The 25,117-nt window shown below is 44.9% G+C and overlaps 1 protein-coding gene across 1 annotated transcript in view; it reads right to left on the bottom strand.

The window, feature by feature from the left end:
- LRPPRC (leucine rich pentatricopeptide repeat containing) overlaps window positions 1-25,117 on the bottom strand; it is an 848,306-nt gene that overhangs the window by 429,131 nt on the left and 394,058 nt on the right. Inside the window, exons 19-20 of the mRNA XM_078649683.1 lie at window positions 10,913-10,969; window positions 10,321-10,434 (exon numbers count right to left, since the gene is read on the bottom strand). Of these exons, the coding sequence (XP_078505809.1) occupies window positions 10,321-10,434; window positions 10,913-10,969 (171 nt within the window). The remainder of the gene's footprint in view (window positions 1-10,320; window positions 10,435-10,912; window positions 10,970-25,117) is intronic.

Here is a 25,117-nt window from a genome sequence, read left to right as displayed (position 1 = left end):
GAGAGCGGCAGAGTGTGTAGGAGAGTGGGGTCTGCAATCCTATGGTCACCCCAGATTTTTGCTTCACTGGTTTACGACTTTCCCTGGCTGTGGGCATGCAAATCAGACCCACAGCCTAGCTGTTCTCTCTCTAAATTGACAACCATGTACTTTAGGTGCATTTACCAATTGGTACTGGGCCACCTTATCAGTCCCTGTACAGTGTACCTTAGGTATCCAGGGCATAGGTGTACCCAGGGCCTAAAGCATGTATTATGCCACCCCTGGCTGGCCATCTAAAACTGACACAACTGGCTGCATGACAGCTGGGGCAAGGTGTTGTAATCACCCTTTGCTATAGATATAGTAAACCTATATCTAACCCTAAAAATGGACACATATCCTCCGATCAGTCACTCCTATGGCATGCCTTATCAATCCTGAAGGCAAAGTGCTTGGAATTATGTGAGATGGTGCTCTAGCATGAGCTGAGCCTGTCTACAGCTTTCGGAACCAAGTCCTTTAGCTGTTTCCATGATAACGCTATACTATATACTCTTAAGTGCATTATCAACCTTGCGGTTAAATGCCAACTCTGGTATAACATTATCAAAACATGTCGAGTAAGGTGTCATACGAATTGGAATACTACCCCCTCGCCAATTCTGGTGACGGGGGTAGCATTCCACCCTTCTAGAGGGACACGACATGTATGTTACTGTGAACCCGGTTAAAGTTAACTCGAGCCTTGGCATCACAAAATGGATGCTGCCACCACAGACACGAGTCTGACCTCCTGCTGCTGGGAGTCCTTCCAGCGAGGGAGGCTTGGACAAAGGGTTTCCTGCCTTGGGAGGTGCTAGCACCACCCCAGACAGGATTTTGTGTATTGGGTAGGACAGGCCTGAAAGGAATGAGACATGCCTGGGGCACACAAGGTGCCCTGTGCATACACCGGTTCAAACCAGTTGCTGGGGCACTCCAGCCCCAGCTCTGGCGGGAAACCGGACAAAGGATAGGGGGTGTAACCACCCCCCTTCCTGGTCCCACCCAGGGGAGGGACCTAGTCAGTAGTGCAGCCCCCTTTAGTAGGATAAAGGTAGGAGCTGGTCCCATTCCAGATTAGATTATCCTGAACAATTCTACAAGAAGAAACTCTGGACTTCGACGTTCTGCTCCACAGAAGACTGAAGAATCTCCCTTGTGGGCAAGGAGTGTCCACCCTGCAACTGCAGGCACCATCAAGCGTCCAGCGGCTTCACTTTGTCGTCTTTCCTCGAGGATCCAGACTTCAGAGCCCGACGAGACCCGGATTCCCAGACCTCTCCGACCTCAACTCACATCTGCAGCAAAGCTGAGACCCGTGGGTGCGACGAGACACGTGGGACCGGCCATCTTGAACGAACCTGCACTTCGCTTCCAGCACGACTCCCGAGGTAAACTCGACCAAGTGCTTTGGGGATTGAGAAGCCCCAGCCCCGAGCAGCCCCTGCACCGAAGATCAGCCCTCCAGCTTCCACGAGAACTGCGTGGGGCCCTTCTGCTTGTTTGCTGCTCGACGCGTTGTCTGGTCATTTGCCGGCTGGCTAGTGGCCTCCTAGACGACGAACCTTTGAATCTTCACTGCTGGTCTGGTTGCTCCAGACTGGCCCTTGCTCCCTTCCAAAAGAGGGGCACCCCGGACTCTCCTAGTCTGCACCAGACGCCTTTTCCACTCACCGCGTGGGTTGCCTTTGCCAAGGCCTGTTGACTCCAATCCCGGATCCGACACCGTAGACAGCGAGAGCCTGCGTGGGACAGCTCGTGCCTCCATCCTGGTCGTCGAAGACACCTCCTGGTCCACGTGGCTGCATAGTCAAGCGTCCACTCTTCACCTGATCGCGACGACAGCATCTGGTTCCTTCCTGGTTCCAGTCACTGGCTAGTGACTTTGAACACTGTCCCCTCTGCTTTCAGGTCCTCTTCTTCACCGATCCACCCTTGGATCGGACCGGACATCTTCCTCCTGGTCGCCTGCAGCATCTTTTCCTCCAGGCTCCATAGACTTCAACGCGAGAACCCGACACACTTTGACACCTATGCACCCGCAGCCCGTGGGTGAGGTAACGAGAGCATTTCAGTGCTCAAGGGTAGTTTAACTGTCCTAGTGTCCGGTTCCACAGTCGTTTTAGTCCTACCTAGTCAGGATTGTCCGTACTCACCTTTAACTTGAACTGTACTGTCCATAGACGTTGTTACGCATCTCGAGTGTGAGTTCACACTCTGCACACGCGTTCCGTGGGCCTCCTATTACTTACCTAGAGTTAGTGTAGCGTGGTCCCATCGATCCTACAGCCTCTGGACAGCTCCATTCCTTCTATCGACTTTCACATTCCACTTACTTAGTATATGGTTTGTCGTGCCCCTAGGGCACCATTGTAATTTTGTGCAACTTGTCGTATTTTTCGTAAGAGATTGTCATGTGCTTAGCCCTCTGACCTCATAAAGAGTTCAGAGGTGTTGTTATTAATAAATATACTGTTTATTTTCATAACAACCTGTGTGGTGTCCTTTCATCTGGTATTCAAGGGGTTATATTGTGGTAAAACAGCTGGCTTCACATGCCAAAAGAGTTTAGCCTAAGACTGCTTTGTCCATGCTACCATTAGGATAGCTGGTCTATAAGGTTGACTTACAACCAATCACCATAAGGGTTGTTTGGACTGATACAAGGTGATCACTAGAACTAGTGAGCATCATATATCAGGCCAACTTCTCACAGAGTGGTCAAATGAAAACATGTTCAAAAGCTGGTATTTTATACCAATGTCTAATGTAATTGATAATTGTACTGAAGGCACTTTAACCTTGCATAATATTGGCCTCAGTGTCGTGCCATAAAATGTAGATTTTCCACAGCCTGATGAGCAGTAAATCTGGATTTTATTAAAGACACGGAGGCTAAGATTATGCCACCACATATACCGACCGAGGAAATTAACTTCTTGTTCTTTATACTTTGTTTCAGAGTAATAAGGATTGGATTTTTGCTAACAACTTGTTTTTCAAGAAGCATTCAACTGTGAAATTTATTGGACATTTGAGTTTATCTTGTGGGCAGCAGCAACAAAAGGAAGATGGCTGCTTGTTACTGTGCTATATTCACGATTAAATGTTTTGAAAGTTCTGAATTATTTCTATTGCTGCTGTGAGCTGGCAATAAAACGGGATTGCATAATATTGGCCTCCGTGTCATGCCATGAAATCCTAAATGTGCTTTGCACTAAATGTGTGCTTTTCATTTTTTGATCCACAACATAAAGCAAAATTTCAAAAAACGGATTCAAAAAGAAGAACCTGTGCTTAGGAAAAAGGGTGGCGTTATAAAGAGCCTTTTTGTTTATGGTGTGTAGATAATAACTACACATAAAACAGAATGCAGTCTTTCAAGTTGTTGAGGAACACCCTGTTGTCTTTCTCTGTGAAATAAACTCCATAATTTCTGTATATATCGTCCATATCAAAGCGTAAATTGTTATTGTATATTGAGCCCATGTTGTGGTCTCCGAGGAATGCAGAAACAGTTCATTGACATGTTTCCTGGATTTGTCTATCTGTGGACAGAATTTGTTTGACCACTTCTGCCCTTGGCAAATGTTGGAGAACACCACAGAAGTGTGTGGAAAAAGGGCTAATAATGTGCCAAAGGTATTCTTCCTTAGGATTTCCAGTCCAACCCCAGTAAGTGTGCCTAGGTCATTGCAACCACAGTACACAATCACCCATTCACTCACTCACCAAAACAGTCACTCACAGCCATTCACTCACCCAAAAAGCAACTCACACACCCATGTATTCACCCCAAAAGCCACTCACACACCCAACTCACTCACCCATACAGCCTTTCAACAGAGCACTCACTCACCCATACCACCACTTACACACACCACTTACATACATTCACAGATCCATACACGCACTCACATCTACTCACACACCCACACAGCCACTCACACACCCATTCACCCACCCATACAGCCACTAACCCACTCACTCACAATACAGCCACTCAGACAACCACTCACTTACCCACACAGCTACCAACACACTGACTTATTCACTCATACAGCTACTCACACACCCACTTATTCATCCCACACACGGATACACTCACACAGTCACTCAAATAATATAGGTTAGAAATAGTATCACTCAGTACACAAAAAATGCTGATTTAACTTTTGTAGTACCTTAGTATATATGTTTAACATTCAAACGTTCAGAAAACAATCACTGGATGATGTCATCAGTGATGTCACTGACCAAGTCATTAGTGATGTAATATGTGAGGTCATAAGCAGTCCACTGCAAGGGTGTTAATTATTGTTAGCTCAGGTAACTAGAACTGCTGAACTTCTATGGTTTTGTGCATGTATAATCTAAGCCCAACTAGAACGTCTCTAACTTATGATTTTTCAGTGATATATATATATATATATATATATCTATATCCATATACTACTGGCAACAGCCAATAGGTAGTTATAGTTAGGACTAACTTTTTCGGTAAACAGAGCGCTTTTTGTTTAGCTAATAACTTTGGCGCCATTTAAGATACTTAACAAACGTTTGAAAAACGAGTACGCAAGTTAGTCGAGCAGCTGTCTACAACGTTTTGGAGTGATTCATCAAGAGGGGGAGGTCGAGAAAGAAAGGAGGGGGACAAAAACGCTATTCCCCATGCAATGTTTATAGGGATTTTGCAATTTTTCGACACAGCTACAGCCTAAACCGCTTAATGGAATTACCAAATTTGGCAAAAAGGAGATATTGGTGCAGAAAGCGACGTTTTTGAAATTTGGTGTAAAACTGTTCAGTAGTTTTGGAATTATTAAAGGAATAACAATTTGCATATCTAGGGAGGCAGGTCCTTCGCAGATCCCGCCGGTCCGAGGCCAGATGGAAAAAAAACAAACAACCCCCCCCCAAAAAAACTCACAGCACAAACCATACCCTCATGACCGTGCGCAGCATGGGGTTGTGTGCATGCAAGGGGGTTGGCCGCAAGCCCTACGGCCAACCCCTGCTGCACGGCAGCATTGTATTAACATACTGTAATTATAGATTACTTAACATTAAAAAGACCATAAAAATTCACTGAAAAAAAACAAAGGTTACAGAGACGTTCTAGTTAGGTTCCTGTTTTATCCACACAAAAACATAGAAATTCAACAGTTATGGTTATACTTATAGCTATACTTATCTGAAAAAACTATAACTCGTGCTGTAAAGTAACTTTAGGCCACGAGTTTAGGTTCTTAACATAACTAAAACTATAAGTATAACTTAAACTGCCGAATTTCTATGTTTTTGTGTGGGTAAAACAAGAACTAAACCACAAAATGCCTGAAACCTTTAGTTTTTTCAGTGAATATATATACGTATATATATATATATATATATATATATATCAAAGCTCCATGGGGTGACCAAGTCGAGCAGCACTCACACCACGACACGCTTTTCCCCAAAAGCGATTTTATTGAGTTGCACAGCTTCATTTCTCAGTTTTTAAAAGGCATACGTCTGCCGCCTGACGCGTTTCGTAATTCACTTCTTCAGAGGCGCTGCAGTCGAAGGAAGCACAGGGCCACACCCACCTCATTAAGTCCCATCGCACGCTGATATGCAGCTGCTATGAATTAGGTGGGTGTGGCCCTGTGCGTCCTTCGACTGCAGCGCCTCTGAAGAAGTGAATTACAAAACGCGTCAGGCGGCAGACGTATGCCTTTTAAAAACTGAGAAATGAAGCTGTGCAACTCAATAAAATCGCTTTTGGGGAAAAGCGTGTCGTGGTGTGAGTGCTGCTCGACTTGGTCACCCCATGGAGCTTTGATATATATATATATATATATGCATACTTTTTTTTAAATGCCTCCTGGCATTTATAAATAGTGCCCACTAACAGTTTAAATGTACCTACCCTATTTACTCATGTGTTCATGTTGACTCTCACCATCTTAAATATATTTTTCCAGTGGTATAAAAAAAAATGAAGTGATAGATCATTGTGATGATTACCCATTATAGCTCAATAATGACCTCCTAGAAGCTGCCACAAAACTCGCCATTAACATTAAAATTAAGAATTTCCAGTAAAGTTTCCCTTCCCATAAATATCTAGAAAGCCCAACATTTGACAAGGCTCTCACATTTTTTTCAAATGGTAGACAACTACTATCCTTTTCTTATGGAGGTCTATGATTGTTGTTAGCTAGCTGAAGGCTATCTTCCCAGACATTAGGACTGCAAGACCTTCTATTTAATAGGGAGTCATTGAAACCTCAAAATTACAGTTAATATTCCCTTCCCCCTGATATACCTCCATAAAAAAATTGGGGTCCAGAGATCTTCATTTTTGATTTGTGTTTTTGGATCATTAAAGAAGTAATGTAGCTTTAGTAGACATTGCTGATCCGGGCCGACTTTTTCATTATAACATTTTTTTTAATGTCATATGTGTGGCAGTGATGATGTAATATTTCAGGAACCATGAGACCTATATACTTCATTTTGGTGCCAAAACATAGGCTTTGGGGGTCAAGTAGTCTTCTAGAAACAGAAAATAACTCATCAGAGCAACCCTTCTGTCATTTTTCAAAATGGTAGCTAATATAGAGGAAAAAGAGACCTATACAGAAATGAACCAAATAATGGATTTTAATCATTTTATGTATACACCAATGTTTATGATCTGAATATGAAAAGAAAATGTTTATCACTCCTGTTTTAGACATTTTTATAGTTCACTTTGTTTCGGCAAATATCAACAGGGGCATCTTTTTGCAGCACAGGTATTGCAAATACTTGTACGTGTAAGTGCTGTGGGTAGAGGCTTTAGAAATTTCGTCGCTTTTAGCACCCAATCATCATCTTTCCAACCAAATTCACATGGATCTTTCTTTACATATGCATGATCCAAAACATTTACACATCTTCTGGTCAAGTAGACCGTTCTTTTAATGTGTCCATGCACAGAACATGACTTCGGTTGAAGGCCACTAAGCGGGACTGATCTCTTGAACTCACTGTACCAAAGATTGTCAAATGAGTGACAGTCAGAACTCGTTTCCCACACATGCACAAGGTATTTTTCTAAGTCTTTAAAGTCACATTCTTCTTCTGTCTCAGCAAATCCTTATAGAAACTTCACAGGTTCAGCAGTTAAAGCTGCAAGCTTTGTTGTAAATTTCGCTCATAGTGTCATCACCAGTAAGAATATGTGCCTTGATAAGAACAATAATATATGAAGCAAGGGAAAGGGCCTGAACCCGTTCAATTTCAAAGAAGCGTCTTTTGATTCACACTCGGACAAACGGTTAGTTTTCGCTTGAACCAGTACTTTATTTAAACCTTTTCTTTGAGTTTCTTTGTTTTTTTAGTGTATAATCAAGCACCAAAAAGGGACAAAATAGTCTACATACAAAGAGTACGTGTGTAGTGTTGAGTCACAAAACATTAAACAACAATCTATAATAAATACAGAGTGTGAAAAACACATAAATGAAGAAAAAACATTACTAAACAAGTGAACATCCAATATACTGATGATTTTTTGCTACCTTTGGCGGCAGAGTCTAAATATCAATTCAAAATGTTCTCAAGATGTTTTATACATCAGGGTTTCAGTTAAGAAAGCATTAAGAAACACATGGGTCTATTTAAAAACTATACTAATATAGTAGTAGTTCCACTGTGTTTCTATCCTTCATCATCAAAGGCTCATGATGATGAAGGATAGAAACACTGAGGAACTACGAAATTTTTTTTTGTCTATATATACACACCGGAAAAGTCCCATGTATTAGACAGCAAATAGTCCCATGTGTTTCTCTATGCTTTCTTAACTGAAACCCTGATGTATAAAACATCTTGAGAACGTTTTGAATTGATATTTAGACTCTGCCGCCAAAGGTAGCAAAAAATGATCAGTATATTGGATGTTCACTTGTTTAGTAATGTTTTTTCTTTATTTATGTGTTTTTCACACTGTGTATTTATTATACATTGTTGTTGTTTAATGTTTTGTGACTCAACCCTACAAACGTACTCTTTGTATGTAGACTATTTTGTCCCTTTTTGGTGATTGATTCTACACTAAAAAACCAAAGAAACTCAAAGAAAAGGTATAAATAAAGTACCGGTTCAAGTGAAAACTAACTGCTTGTCCGAGCGTGAATCAAAAGAAGCTTCTTTGAAATTAAACAGGTTCAGGCCCTTTCCCTTGAGATATATATATATATATATATATATATATATATATATATATATATGTATATATGTATATATATAGCCCTCTTGGGTCCAACTTCTCTTGTTATCAAAAATTGAAAAGAACGATGGGCATATCTGGGTCAAGTTTTTTGTACAGTAAATGATGCGGGATTAAGTATCTTTTCTTGCCTGTCCGTAACATATCAATTAACTCTGACAATCCTTGACTAATAAACATTGCAACAACTCTAAATAGCACAATAATAACTTCTGTGTCATTTGACAGTACAATGGCTTAATTGGAATTATTTCGAACAGCTCACTCAACATGTGGCACAACACAAAGATCGGTTTTCTCAATTTTTCTGTTAACTTCTCGAACAATAGGGCCCGTACCTTTTGAATCTCTCTCTGCAGGCATCAACTCCTCATTAACAATTCCTTTCACTTGCAACAATTGGAAACTCGGTGTTCACTGAAGCATCAGCAATGTTTTAGCGAGTTAACATCTTTAAGCTGATCTTGGCCGATGTTGATGACCTGTATAGGTGTCGAATTTTTAATGCAGGCAAGGTCATTTGTTCTACTGATTCTCTCACATTCTTTGACAGATAGTTCAAGACAACAGTAAAAAAAAAAATGCAATTCTTGCAAGGTGCACTCTGCCTTTGATATCGGTAGGACAGTCTGAACGACTTCTCCAAATTTTTTCATGGATGAAATCTTGACCATTCATAATTGACATACTCCACAACAACAGCAGTTTTCAATTAGGACTCCTTTTCAAATTGAAATTCTCCAGGTAAAAGTATTTTTCTAAAGCTCTGGTACGGGTTTGTGCTTCACTGGTTTGGTTGCTGCATTTCCATTAAATAATGAGTTTGTTGGAAGAAGATCATGCAACAGAAAGTCCTTGATAAATTCACCCCTTACTTTTGTTACATCCATCTGGGTGCCTACTAAAGTTGTTTTTTGGTAACTGTTTTGTAGTGGATGGTTGGACGAAACTTTTACCATGGCAATTAAAGCATGGAACTTTAGCTTTAGTGATTATGTCAAACAGCTTTTTCTCTTTCAATACAAATCTCTCCTGCTTCAGTATTGTGTTTAGTTTCTATCCATGTTCCAAGACATCTAGCAGACGTGTCTTTATATCGTTATCCACATATTGTTTGGTCACAAAGTTGTTTGTCGCACAGGCTCAGTCATTCTTGCTACTGCATGAAATGGAGAATGCTGTCAACATGTTTAATAAAACGTTTCCCTCTCCCACAAGTTTGTGGTGAGGAACAGTTTCACGATGGTCCATTAATTTTGAATCTGTCATCGCTCTGAAAACATTGCAAATAGAAAGGACTTTGTGGTAAACTAGCTGCCATTGAGCAACATATTCACTTTTACGTGTCTGACCAACAATTTCCTTGAAGCTTTTCTGTGAGCGCTGGGTAGTCTGTTCCAGTTTCATAACTGGAGCCACGGCATTGAACCTTCCCTCTCTGTCTTTCACCACAAAATATCTGTGGATGAGTTTTCTGTAGAGGTATGGTATTTCCACCTCTAGCTTCTTCACTCTTTCTGAATACAAGGATCCATATCTCAGATAGTATATGCAATTGAATTCACTAAACACTGTAATCAGTGACTCCACAGTACTCATGTGCAGCTCCCAATCATCTTTCCGATCAGCATGTACCACGCTTTTCACTAGAGCCATCATGTGTAAAATATTTTCTCAGTACTTGCAAAATTCTGATTTTTCTTCACTTTCTTTGACAAACTTTGCAAACCTAGTTTTCAGATTTTCTGATTATACAACTGAATTTTAGAAAAGCGAGGGGCATGTGTGCCAGCAATGCTATGTTTGAGCCTCATAGGTTTATTGAAAAACAATATTTTGGTACTTAAAAAAAAAACTTACATTCCATGCATTCTATCACACAGCACCACATAACTCTTGGACACTTTACCTTCAGCAATGTTAAAAAGGTTACTCTTGAATCAGCCCCATTGTAACAGTTGAAGTCTTGAAATTATCCATATGCTTAAAATAGAGCTTTTTCTCCATATCTTCTAAGATATGCCATTTACCTCATCATTGCAGAGTACATAAATTAGCTGTTTTAAGACATCTTCAATTGGTTTATTCTCTGCTTTCAGCTGTTCCACCTTTTCTTCGAACTCAGGAGCTTTTAATCCAGGAGTCTATCAAAAAGTTTGAGAGAAAAAGATTTTCTTTAAATTTAAGTTGCACAAAGTGGGTAAACGGAGGAAACCCAAACTGAAATCTCAGCTTAACACTGAACATAGCAAGGTATTCAAATTATACGGGAGAGAAAGTGACTGAATAAAAAAAATCAGCACCCCGTAATTCATTTGTGTACATGGACTAGGAGTGAAAGATCGGCCACAATACACTAATAAAACATTTTGAATGGGTTTTTTTCATTGATATTAGGACACATTTCTTAAGGTTAACAGAAGAGACAATTAAAAGTGGCTAACGTTTAATAAAAAGCCATTAAGCTATGTAAAATATATTTCTTAAAACAGCACACCTGAACATTCAAAATCTAAAAATTGGCAGTAGGATATTCGATCAGTTGTTATCAGTATCAAGTCGCCTCAATTAAACTGCGTTGTGGTAAAATGGAAAATAAATTAAAGGTAAGCACACAAATACCTTTGGGATATCACTGGGTGATAGTTTTCCTTCGTCCTCCACCAACACGAGAACATCCTAAAAGATAATATTAAATGCAAAATATGACTTGTACAGACAAACAAATGCGACCAGATGAGATGGGTAAACCAAAATCTACACTTACTCTACATCTGATGTGAAGTCCACAGAGCACTTCAACATGATTAAAGAGCGCAAACTTAAAGTACATAATATCAGTGAGCTTGTTTCCTATATACTACTCTGACTCTAGAAAATATTCTATGCTAAAGATTTGTATCTTTTGAAGAACCACCTTAAAAATACAGACAGGTTTTGCTGCTACAAAAGACACTACCACAATAAAGGCTACCCTCTGTACAATCTCAAACGAACCTCTACCTATAAAAAGAGACCTTTGCTACACAACATATGCATTAAGGTACTTTCCAAAAGCTCTGTAGTATCCGCTCACCAGCGCTGCTAATTGCTGCTGTTTTCTTGCACGATTATACCCATATGAAATGTCAACCATCTGAACACTATTCGTTCACACTGTGTACCATGAACACTATCAACAATTACTTCTTCAATGTATGGGCTTCTTGTCAAGTCATATTAGGCATTTGTTAATCTGTTGTGACAGAATCATAGGTATTGGTATTCTGGTTATTGAATTTAAAGCAAACAATATCAAATTGCTGATGCAGGTTTTCACAGGTTAATTGATGAGATTAGGGTAGGAGGGAGGGTGAATAGGGAGAGGATTGGAGTTCAAAGACAGATTTGATGATTAATTGATATATTTATTTCCTGAATAGTGCTGCTACCGAAGAGTCCTGCGCAGATCAGAAATCTGTTGGTGAAAACACATGTATTTTATACTTTCTAAACTTCAGTGTCTCTTCTCCCTTGTAGAGGGTTGGCCAGGGAGTTGAACCACAACATTAGTATGTATTTTTGGCTGCATGTAGAATCATGCAGATTTAGAGTAACCAACAATTGTCGCAAAGGACCTTTCCATGTCAGAATAGTGACTTTTTGGGCTTCTAAGCTAGTGCGCATTTGTATAAAATAATTTTTCCTTAGAGCAGCTCTTGCCTTCTTTGGTTTTCACTGTTGGGAGTTAATTAACATTAAAGAGTCCGGATTAGCATTTCTGTTTTCCACTGAAGGGACCTTCTTAGAATGTGGTCATTCTTGTTTTTCTCATAGGAATGTTATTAGTCCGTGGGTGGGTAGTGACACTGAAGGGTGGGCTGGGAAGAAGGGGGGGGCGGGTGTTGCAACCTATCTACGGATGTGGAGGAGGGGGATAAAAGAGACTGGGGTGTCGGTCCAAAAGTGCAGCATACTGACTAAATTATAGGGATGGGATCAGTTAATTTTGAGGTATTCAGGCAGCTGTAGTGTTTCCTTCTACCCAGCCGATAGCAAAAGTGAAAGTAATGTGCTGTAGATGACCTTATATTTTTCCTTGCTGGGATCTCTTTTCCTCTGCAATAGTTCGCACACTGTAATAATACTGTATATCTCAACTTTTATTCAATCTTTCTATTACTACCTTGTTGAAAAAACATTTTCTTTCGTGGTGTATTTTAAGACTCCATAATTCTGCCAATGCCAATTAATTTAACATCTAGCTGATTCAGATAATTCTCTATCTCCTCATTAGAAGGAATTAATTTCTTTACCACTAACAGGCAAACTCAAAATAATATTTGTGAATCATACAATATACCATGTTCACTTTTTGTAGAAATCATTATCAAATAATACTTACACACCAAAGGTTATATCAAATAGTCCATAATTCCTAAGTGGATCTTTGCCAAGCACATCCAACATAAACAAACAATGTCTCCATGAACTAATCTAATCCTGTGCATATCTATCTTTCTATCACACGCTGTGTCCATAAACCAGGTTTCATAACCTTAACTCCACTTCCTTTTATTGACATTTTTTTTTAGGTATATCCCATTCTCAGACTTTGCCATTTTTTTAAACAGTGTTTATAGCTTTATTTTTATACCGGTCACAACTATCCACCAACGTTCAACATAAGTTCCACAATATAGTGCCCACTGGGAGTTCTGGTAGGTCAACAAGGCATGTCCAATGTACAGCAAAGTCTGCAGCACAGCTTGGGCTAAGGCATCACTTTGTCAGGTGGGTTGTTCATCACGTCCTCTCACACACCCTCTCTTTCACCTGCCCGAGGAGCCAACCTCCTTAGAGAAGACCTTAGGGTCACTCCCCCTCCCTGGCCAGCCCATAGTAGGATATCCACCTTCCCCAAACCTTAATACATTTCTAGGGCCGTCCCTAGCACCATACACAACTGTTGCTGCCTCCATGCAATGGGTGATGCCTATCTTCCACATATCTTTGGTCGGCACCAAAAGGGCTCCCAATCTTTCTACTGTCTTTTCTCTAGAGCAAAAACCAGTCTGCAGAAGAGCAACTGTTTCCTCTGGTATACCCAAAAGGACAAACAGCGGTTTATTTACGGCTGACACCTCCTAGATCGTTGAGTTCATTAACTATTCCTTAACTATTCAGTTCCAGTACTGGAAAATAGGTGGGCATTCTCAGATCATGTGGACATTTCCAATTTTATGTTCATGGTAGGCTATATAAAATCTTTCCCCTTTATAACTTAGGGATGATAAAACGAATACATCCTTATGATTAACTTACATTTTCTTCTTTGAAGTTAAACATCCATTGTTACTTTTTATCTTACTTCAATACATTTCAATACATTTCCAGTTCCTGGGAATTACAATATCAGATATTTTCTTCACACGGAAAGAAAAGGGGACAATCCGAATATTTCATTAAAGCCATCTGGTTGTAATGCTTTTAAGTGGTATAGTCACAAACAATTGTGTTGCAATAACGTTATGTTTAGCACGTCCTCTTAGTGGAAATGTGACTACTTCACTTGTTTTCCGCATAATTATGGATTTGCCCCAACAGTTACGTAGTTCATCATCAGTTGCACAAACTGGAGATTTTAGCCACAAAAAATTGTTTCTAGCTCAAACAGATCAAAAGTTACTATAAAAGGCAGTGACGTGTTGCAGCAGAGTGAAAGGACCCTCTAAAAGTTTGACTAGCCACCTTTCCATTGCTTATTTCTAGATTTGGGTGCTGAACAGGTACTCGTCTGGTTAAACCTTTGCTTAGACAGTGTTAACATGTGCAAAAATAAAGCAATAATTGAGTAATACTTTTAGAAATGGGGTTTTTAGTTGGCAGAGGTTTGCACCCTGTACAAGTAGGGACCACCACCTTAATCTTGGTAAGTCAGATACACACCCTACATTAACCTGTGCTCAACCTCTAGTAGCTTGGCACAGAGCAGTCAGACTTAACTTCAGAGGCAAAGTGTAAAGTGTTTGTGTAACACTTACATAACAACTCAATGAAAAAAATGACAAAAATACTCCACACAGGTTTTAAAAATATAGAATATACTGAGCAAAACAAGACCAAAATGACACAAATCCAATCAGTATTAGTCGAGATCTGAATTTTTAAAGAATAAATGCAAAAACAGTGCTTAGAAGTCAATAAAGGTTACTTGATGTCTCACTAGACCGGTGTAAATCTGAAAAGTAAAGCAGACCACGACAGAGCAAGGGTTGGATACAGTTCCTAACAGGTCCCACTGAAGTTTTGCATGTATCTTAACAGACCCCTTTCTTAAAGTGTCAATAAGCTGTGTGTAAATCTTACCCTACTGCTTAGTTATGACCTTGTAGTCATGAGCTCAACTCTAAAAATGATATTTAAAACTGTGTGTGGTACTGAAGACACACCCTCACCAAGCCTTCTAAAGAAACAACTTCCAGAAAAAGGGGGAGGGGGAGTTGGCATTGCCTCACGGGAGCAACATCCGCGGAGGAATAAACAGACTGGTACTCATCTGTATCCTCACAATATCATCATCAGCAACTGCCAACTGTAACAAAGAAATGGATAACAAACAGTGCAGACAACATAAACCAAAAAATGTGCTCTGTGTAAGTGACCCAATGCATTGTGACCACTCTGATTAGTTTTAATAGAGCGGGCACACAGCATTGAATAAAAGTAATTTAGCTAGTGGAGATCTGCCCTTTTTAAACAGTGGTGGTGTCACACTTTGAGATCAGAGTGGTCGCACCGCATTGGGTCACTTACACAGAGCAAATTTTTTGGTTTATGTTGTCTGCACTGTTTGTTATCCCTTTCTTTGATACAGTTGGCAGTTGCTGATGATGATAACGTGAGGATACAGACGAGTACCAGTCTGTTTATTCCTCCGCAGGTGTTGCTCCCGTGAGGCACTGCCAGCTCCCCCTTTTTCTGGAAGTTGTTTCTTTAGAAGGCTTGGTGAGAGTGTGTAGTTGTCTTCAGTACCACACACAGTTTTAAATATCATTTTTAGAGTTGAGCTCATGACTACAAGGGTATAACTAAGCAGTAGGGTAAGATTTAAACACGGTTTATTGACACCTTAGAAAGGGGTCTGTTAAGATATATGGGAAACAGTTGTTTCTACATAATTTAGGGACAGGTTTTGTGTTGTTGATAAGGTATAGAGTGGGGGGCGACCTGCTCATATCCCTTTAGTCCCCCTTGGGCTCCTAATTGTTTAAGAGCCCACTGAAGTTTTACCTTCTCAAGTTGAGCCAAGAGTCCCGTTTGTGAGACGGGAAGAGGTTCGTTGGGAGCACAGCGAGCATCAATGGCCTGCTGTGCGCAGAGAGAAGCCCGGCATCGCATACAGGCAGGCAAGGGTCTTGCAGTCGGCAACGCTGCTGTGTGAAGAGGCTGAGTTGCACCCACTCGTGCTGATCCTTCATGCGAGAGATGCGGTTCTGGAGCAAACCGGACCATTTGCGGTCGCAAAGAAAGCAAAAGCAAGATTTAAGGGGCCCAGGAGCTGTGGATGATAAAATCAGCTGCAGAAGCCATTTCTGAGGCACAGAGCTTGGAGGGACGCACCAGGCACGGTTAGGACACATAGATGGCAGAGTCAAGCAGCTCCAGCAGAATTGTAGAAAGTCTTTTGTGTCACTGAAATTTCAGCAAACAGGAAGCAAGCCAGCAAGCCCTTGAAAACACTCTGGGATAAGTCCTTGGCCACAGCAGGGCAGAAATCAGCAGGCAGCCGGGCAGCGCATCAAAGCAAAGAAGTAGTTCCTCAGGACAGTCAGTCACAGCAGAGGGGCAATCCTTCAGCACAGCATTCTGGATCCTTCCCAGAATGGGTACCGTGCTGGTCACAGCACGGAAACAGCCTTGCTCTCAATGACGGAACATCTTCGTTCTGTGCTCGACTCCGGTCAGACTGCGGCACTAGTACTACTCGACCTTAGTGCCGCGTTTGACACGGTCTCGCACAGAATCTTACTCCAACGTCTTCGAGAGGCTGGTATTGAGGGCACTGCTCTCGATTGGTTCCGTTCCTTCCTTGCTGATAGGACCTTCAAGGTTGCCACCCCGCCGTTTGCGTCCAAATCCTATCCCCTGGAGCTGGGTGTGCCTCAGGGTTCGTCGTTGAGCCCCACATTATTCAATCTATATGTGAGGCCGCTGGCTGCTGTCGTCAAGCAGTGGGGCATGACTATGGTCTCCTATGCTGACGACACGCAACTGGCGGTCGCCTTGAGTGGGTAATCCGAACTTGACGCCCCCAGATTTCGGGATGGACTCTTAGCAGTAGCCAGCTGGATGAATTCCAACTGTCTCCAGCTCAATGCTAAAAAAACGAAGGTCATGATAGTGGGTAAGCGAGCGGATCTTTGGGGTGACATGTGGTGGCCCCCTGAGCTGGGTGTAACCCCTATTCCAGTCTCAGAGGTCAAAAACTTGGGGGTTTGGTTATATCCTGCCCTCAGTTTTTGTGGCCACACAAAAAAAGTAGCGGCCACCTGTTTTGGTATCCTACGAGGGTTGAGACCTATTTTGAGGTTCTTTGATGCTTCGACTAGGCAGTTGATTATACAAGCATCCATATTATCTCGGCTTGATTATGCCAGCTCACTACTGTTGGGGGCCAACCAGGCTGAAATCGCCCAGATGCAACGTATTCAGAATGCTGCAGCCAGAGCCCTGGTGGGGTTACCGAGGTTCTGGTCTGCAGAGAGTACCATCCGCTCTCTACACTGACTGCCTATGTCACAGAGGATTCACTTTAAGACCCTGTGCCTTTCCTTCAAGATCCTCAAGATGGCCTCCCCCAGATTCTTGATAATCTTCTGAGGCCTTATGTGCCCTCGCGCCCCTTGAGATCCCTTGGCCAAAATCTGGTCGTGGTCCCACGGTTTAGACTATGTAGAGCGGGAGGTCGCTCCTTCCGGGTCTTGGCTGCAAAATTGTGGAATTCTCTTCCGTCCCACATTCGCGAAATAGATGCTGAACTTTAGGAGGGCTATCAAAACGCATCTGTTCCCCCATAGTTCTTAGGTTCCAGATCTGTGCGCTTCCACTCTCGTATTACTGTGTTGTGTTTGGGTACCCTTCCTGAAGCGCTGGGACGCCCCTTGGCTGGGGCAGCTGTGCGCTATAGAAGTGTTATTAACATAACATAACAGCAGCCTTTACTTGATTTGATGGGGCCAGAGCCCTGGTACTTATAGCCAAAAGCGCCTTTGATGTAGGGGGTGACTTCAAAGCATTTCTCTGAAGTGCACAGGGATCCCTTTCAACCCAGCCCTGGGCTCCAGACAACCAGCGGAGGGTAATCAGCTCTTTGTGTGAGGGCAGGCCACAACCTATTCAGATGGAAGGAGTAGTTTCTGTCCTGTAACTCCAGTTCTGTAGTAGGGGTATCTCTGTTATAGTCATAATCTAGTGAATAGTCCCGCCCATGTGCGTGGACCCCGGAGCAATCAAAAATAATCTCTTACAGTGTCAAAAAATGCAAAAAATTGCATAGACACTTAAGAGAGAATTTAAAGACAGATAATGCAGCCAAAAGGCTACACTGTCCAGTACTTCAACTAGAAATTTCCACCATAAAATCCACAAAACAGCAAAGCCTGTACAGATTTCCCTTGCTTAACAGCAAAATCCCTCAGGAATGATAGAGAGAAGAACCTGGACAGACAAGCCCCATAGGCTGCCATTATGTGGCTTAATTAGGATACTGTGCCTTTAAGAGAACCTTCTAGAACCTTCTCTCAGTATCCCAGAATGCATAGCAGGTCCAACTTAGCCTCAGTTCTTTTCGAGGGCGTAGGAAACGCCAGACCTGTAGCATTATGAACATGAACAACACTCCACCGGGGAGGCGGGAGGGCGCTTATGACTATAACAGAGATACCCCTACTACAGAACTGGAGTTACAGGACAGAAACTACTCCTTCTGTAGTAGGGGATCTCTGTGTATAGTCATAATCTAGTGAATAGAATGGCAAGCCCATCCCCACACCAAGCGGCGGTGGAGAGTAAAATAACGCCACTACTGTGCGAACAGATTCCGCAGCGAAGCCTGCCCAACCTGAGCGTCTGCCCTGGCATCAGAATCCAGGCAGTAATGCTTAGCAAAGGTATGGACCGACTTCCAAGTGGCCGCCTTGCAGATCTCTGCAATGGGAACATTACGGAGCATAGCTGTCGTAGCAGCCTTGCCCCTGGTGGAATGAGCCTTAGGTTTGCCCCCTAAGGTCTTATTAGCTTTGCAGTAACACAACTGAATGCAGGACACAATCCACCTAGAGATGGACTGTTTAGAGGTAGCAAGACCCGTCCTGACTGAACCATAATTGATGAACAATTGGTCTGACCTACGAACATCTTTAGTCTTATCAAGATAAAACTTCAGCACCCTCCGCACATCCAGGGAATGTAAAGACCTTTCCGCCGGAGACGAAGGATTCTGAAAGAACGTAGGCAAAGTGATAGTCTGATTGATATGAAAATCAGAAACAACCTTGGGAAGAAACTTAGGGTGAGTACGCATAACAACTTTAGCATTATGAAACACAGTATAAGGTTCCTGGCAACACAATGCCTGAATCTCACTCACCCTGCGGGCCGATGTAATGGCCACTAGGAACGCCGCCTTCCAGGACAGGTGCTGCAACGAAGCCTTATGAATGGGTTCAAAAGGCTCCTTCATCAATCTGGACAGCACCACATTCAAGTCCCATGAAGGCGAAGGAAGCCTGACAGGAGGGAACACTTTCTTCAAGCCTTCCAAAAAATCTTTGATCACAGGGATCTGGAAAAAGGAAGTCTGTGAAGGGCCTTTCCTGTAGGCAGTCAAAGCAGCCAGATGAACCTTAATGGAATGGACATTAAGGCCCGACTGCGCCAGATGAAGCAGATATGGAAGGATGACATCTTCCTTGCATGACGTAGGGTCATAGTTCTTAGACTTGCACCAGATGCAAAACCTCTTCCACTTGTAAGCATAGGAAGTCCTAGTGGAAGGTCGCTTAGCCTCCTTCAGTATGCCCATACAATCCTCTGGGAGATTCAGATGGCCATATTGCACTATTTCAGGAGCCATGCCGCCAAACTCAAAGACAAGAGGTTGGGGTGCACCATCCGCCCCCCGAACTTCGTGAGAAGGTCCGGCCTGCACGGCAGCTTCATGTGAGGAAGGAGAGAACGGTGAAGCAGGTCCGTGAACCACCACTGTCTGGGCCATTCCGGGGCAATCAGAATCATTCTCGCCCTGGACTGGGACAGCTTGATGAGAACCGCCGGAATCAGGGGAATTGGTGGAAAAGCGTACAGAAAGCTGTTCGACCAGTTGATCCATAACGCGTTCCCCAGCGTCCCTGGCTGGTAGTACCTGGAGGCGAAGTCTCGGCATTTGCTGTTTTCGGCGGTGGCAAACAGATCTACGTCTGGAGTTCCCCACCTTGCGAAGACTTCTCCTAGTACTTCGTCGTTTATGACCCATTCGTGGTTTTCCTGCACGATTCTGCTCAGTTCGTCTGCCTGAACATTCTGCACACCTGGCAGATGGGTGGCCGTTATCGACAGTCCTCGAGCCAGAAGCCAGTGCCAGATCGCCTGCGCCTCCTGCGACAGAGTGCGCGATCTCGAGCCCCCCTGCTTGTTGAGGTAATACATCGTAGTCGTGTTGTCCGTCTGAACAAGCAGAGAGTTGGTCTGAAAGGACGGATGAAAGGCCTTCAGTGCCAAGTGAACAGCTCTCAGTTCCAGGAAATTGATGTGGTACGTGGACTCCGTCGGGGACCACGTCCCTTGAATTTGCAGATCTCCGGAATGCGCCCCCCAACCTTGGAGAGACGCATCCGTCACGATGGTCTGTGTGGGAATGTCCTTGTGGAAGGGAACGCCTCTGAGGAGATTCTCCTTCGAGCACCACCACTTCAGAGACTGAAGAGCATGTAGAGACAGCCGTATCCCGTCGTCCCAAGAACCTTTCCTCTGGTCCCACTGATCCTCCAAGCACTCCTGCAGAGGACGCATTTGTAGCCGTGCGTGAGGAGTGAGAAAAATGCAAGAGGCCATCGATCCCAGTAGAGAAGACACGGTCCTCACCGTCGTGGACGGAGTTTTCATGAGAGCCTGAGCCTTCCGAACGAGTGATAAACGTCGCTCTTCCGAAGGAGACACGCTTGCTGACAGCGTATTGATGGAGGCCCCCAAGTACTGGATGCACTGCACCGGAATCGGGACCGACTTGGACATGTTGATGTGCAACCCCAGCTTGTTCAAGAGAACGCACGTCTTCTGGAAGTGTGCTCGAGCTTCCGAGAAGGAGGAGGCTTTGATCAACCAATCGTCCAGGTACGGGTAGACAAACACCTTGTTCTTCCTCAGGTGTGCCGCTACCACTGCCATACATTTTGAGAATGTCCTGGGTGCAGACTTCAGTCCGAAGGGTAGCACCGTGTACTGATAGTGATTGGTGCCGACTTGAAAGCGCAGAAATTTTCTGTGTTTGCATGCAATGGGCACGTGGAAGTATGCGTCCTGTAGATCTATGGCACACATCCAGTCTCCCCGTTGCAGCTGAGGGTAGATCTGATGCAACGACAGCATGCGAAACTTTTCTCTGCGAATCCACTTGTTTGCCTGCCGCAAATCCAGAATGGGCCTGAACTCGTTTTTGTCCTTCTTGCGGACAAGAAAGAACCGAGAGTACAGACCTCTTCCTCTTTGAGACAGAGGCACGTCTTCGATCGCCCTTTTCCTTAGCAGAACGTCCGCCTCCGTCTGAAGCTCGCGCAGTTGATACTGCGAGCTGACGGGAGGAATCGATGGAGGAGGGCTGGTGAAACGTAGACTGTATCCATTGCAAACAATATTCAGCACCCACTTGTCCTGAGTAATTTTTCTCCACTCTGCCAGAAAAAATTGAACGCTTCCCCCCACCGGAGCGGGTAACAGACGAGGGGGAAGTAACAGCTCAGGGACGGGACCCGGCCGGGCCCTTGGTCGCGGTAGAGGACTGTTGACGACCTCTACCACCCTGTCGCTTCTGGAAGGGCTGCCTGTACTGCTGCTGCTGCTGCCGCTGTTGATGTTGACCAGCAGACTGCCCCCTTCCACGACCCTGCGCCCCAAACCGACGCTGGTACTGTCGGAAGGGTTTCTTTTCCTTGGGCTTTTCCAGGCCCACTGCCGTCAGGGTCTCCGCTTCGGCCTTCATCCTGGCCATCTCATCATCCGCGTGCTTCCCGAAGAGGGTATCTCCGGAAAACGGGAGATTCGCCACGCGTTGCTGTGCCTCCGGTTTCAACGACGTCAACCTGAGCCAAGCATGGCGTCTCTGGTGAATCCCGTGGCAATATCCGTGCGCGGACAGCAACGATATGTCTGCTGCCGCGCCGATGGCCTGATTAGAGACCAACATCCCCTCCTTGACGATCTCCACAAAGTCCTCCTTGCGGTCTCGAGGGACGAGGTCTGCGAACTGCTCCATCGAGTCCCAAAGGGACCGGTCGTAACGTCCCAGCAAAGCCGAGTCACTGGCTGCCTTCATGGACGAGGCGGATGTCCCACACGCCTTGCGACCAGCAGAATCGATCCACCGGCTCTCCTTGTCCGGAGGCACCGTGGACGCAGGGGAGGTGGAATGAAGCTTCCGAGCAGCAGTCACGATGACTGAATCCGGTACCGGGTCTTTTCTCAAGAAGGCTGGGTCTGAGTCCGGAGCCCTGTACTTTTTCAGTATCCTGGAAGGGACAGATCTCACCGTCGCCGGCGTCAGGAATAGCTGTTCGGCGGGCTCAAGGAGCCCCGGCACCAGAGGCAACAGGGGGCGAGACAAGTGCCTCTTGTGTAAAGTCTCAAAGATTACCGAGGTAGAAGCCGTAGGCGCTTCAACCTCAATGCCCAACTTCGCCGCACCACGCAGGAGAACCTCCTGAAATGTGCTAATATCGTCTATCGGAGACACCCTAGTCTCCGGCGAATCGGACAGCGTGGGCGAGTAGGAACGGGTCCCAGAAGGAGAACGTGACCTGGACCGACGTCTCTTGTGATGATGCCTGGATCGTGATGAAGATCCGCGGCCACTCCTCGATCTGTCCCGTCTCCCCGAGCGAGACCTCGACCTCTTGGGCCTCGGACGCTCCTTCGGCCTCCCAGGGTCAGGAGCTCCAGGCTTCTTAGGAGTCTTCTTCGGAGGCGTCGGGAACTTAGGCATCGACACCTCCCTCGGTGGGATCGGGGGTGGAGGAGCAACCGGACGCGGGTCCCGCGGAGCCGGCTTCGGAGGCGGGGTAGGGGCCTTCGGAGGAGGACCCTTCGGCACAGCAGGCCGCGGAGGAGGCGTAGACGGCCTCATCGGAGTGTCCACCCCGGAATGCGCCGGTCCCGGCGAGCCATCACCTCTACCAGAGAGTGGGGAGCCCCCCACAGTCCTGGGTCTGTCCTTAGGACCTACAGACGCTGAAGACCGGTGTCCAGACGACGACCGATGTCCCCTCGACGTCGAACGGTCCTTCGGCGTCGACCGAATCACACTCCTCGACGTCGAACCGTGTCTTCGTCTCGACGTCGACCCCGACCAGATCGACGAGCCACGAAACCTCGACGACGGGCGATGGTGCCTCGACGGCGACCTCGACCTCTTCGCCGGTCTCGACGTCGACTTCCTGGATCGCTTCGACGGCGACCCTTTGGACCTCCTCGACGTCGACCTCTCCGACCTTTTCGACGTCGATCTTCTCGACCGTCTCGACGTCGGCCTTTTGGAATGCTTCGACGTCGACCTCTTCGGCGCCGGAGATGCCTTTCGCCTCGACGGCGACCTTGACGACGAGGATCCCCTCGACGACGATGTCCTCGACGGCGAACGGCGGTGTCGCCTCGACGGCGAGCGCCGACGCCGGGCCCTCCGATGTCGATCACTCGACGCCGACAGCGACGACGAGGATATCGACACCGGCTTCGACGGCGGCCGGAACACGTTCCTCGACGTCGACGGGCGACGTTTTCTCGACCCAGAGCCCTGGGGAGACCTGGAACTGGCCGTTGACCGTCCCCTCGACGTCGTGGTCAGCGCAACTGACCCAGACGGAGACCTTGGGCGCGGGCTGGTCTTCCTGCCCCTGGGGAGCCCCCCAGAGGCCTCAGCATGGGTAGAAGGAGCCCCTCCTGACCCACCTCGTGCCTTCAGCTTCCTCTCCTCAAGCCCCTGAAGCCTGATCTTCTTCCTCTCCTTCAGGGTCCTTCCAGAGAAGCTTCTGCAGATCCTACACTCCTCAGGGATGTGGGAAGAGGGAAGGCAGAGAATACAGACCTCATGGGAGTCTGTCTTGGCCTTCTTTCTTGAGCACTCAGGGCACTTGTCGAATAATGCAGGCATTATTGGACAAAAAAGAGTGCAGAAACACAGAAAGAAAGTCACTAGAGTACTTTAAAAGTACCAAAAATCGAAAGCAGTGTAAAACACTAACAAAAACCCTTGAAAGGGAGAGCTCAATGCTCCAGGGTCCTGCTTGCAGGAGCCGGAAAAAAGAACTGAGGCTAAGTTGGACCTGCTATGCATTCTGGGATACTGAGAGAAGGTTCTAGAAGGTTCTCTTAAAGGCACAGTATCCTAATTAAGCCACATAATGGCAGCCTATGGGGCTTGTCTGTCCAGGTTCTTCTCTCTATCATTCCTGAGGGATTTTGCTGTTAAGCAAGGGAAATCTGTACAGGCTTTGCTGTTTTGTGGATTTTATGGTGGAAATTTCTAGTTGAAGTACTGGACAGTGTAGCCTTTTGGCTGCATTATCTGTCTTTAAATTCTCTCTTAAGTGTCTATGCAATTTTTTGCATTTTTTGACACTGTAAGAGATTATTTTTGATTGCTCCGGGGTCCACGCACATGGGCGGGACTATTCACTAGATTATGACTATACACAGAGATCCCCTACTACAGAAGTATGAGCCACCTCTCTCCCTTGCTGCCCAGAATGGCTACCAGTATGCAGATGAAACCGCTTTCATACCCAGCCCTTTATTGTGTTGTAGCTGTCTAGAGGGACTGCACAAAGTGTAGCTGTCATCCAGCCCAGATGCTTATTGTAGACAGACCGCAGTCACAAAGAGCAAAGTTAGAGCAGAGAAATGTCCACCTTCTAAAAGTGCGATTTCTAAAATGATGTGTCAAATGATATGTAAACTATACCATTAACGAGGTTCTATCACCACCATTCCAAAGATATTAAACATGGACTAGCTACTCCTTTTCATTACAGAATTACAGCTTAAAAGGTGTTTTAAGGATTCCAAAATGCTAGCCTATGGAAGGAGTAAGCCACACAGCAGCTAAAAACTAATGTTGATGTTTGTCACTGCCAGGACATGTACAACTTAAGAGTGCATGTCCTGCCTTTTAATTACATAGCACCCTGCCCTTTGGGTCACTTGGGGACTACCTTTGGGTGACGTATTTGTAATAAAATGGAAGTTTAAGGTTTCGCAAGTGGTTTTAAATGCCAAGGCAAAGTGGCAGTAAACTGCACACACAGGCCCTGCAATGGCAGGGCTGAGTAAGGTTTGAAAGGCTACGTGTGCGGCTGGCACAACCAGTGCTGCAGGCCCACTAGTAGCATTTAGATTACAGTCCCTGGGTACCCAGTATACCACTTTACAAGGGACTTACAGGTAAACTAAATATGCCAATCCAATATACACCAATGTCAACATGTTTAGGGAAGAAGCACATTCACTTTTGCACTGATTCACAGAGGTAAAGTGATCAGCGCCTAACAACCAAGATGGCAGAACATTTCTTCCATTGTG

This window comes from Lissotriton helveticus, chromosome 6, assembly GCF_964261635.1.
Source record: "Lissotriton helveticus chromosome 6, aLisHel1.1, whole genome shotgun sequence".
Classification (NCBI taxonomy): domain Eukaryota; kingdom Metazoa; phylum Chordata; class Amphibia; order Caudata; family Salamandridae; genus Lissotriton; species Lissotriton helveticus.
The sequence above is the reverse complement of the archived record's forward strand: the minus strand, read 5'-3'. Positions and strand labels throughout refer to the sequence as shown.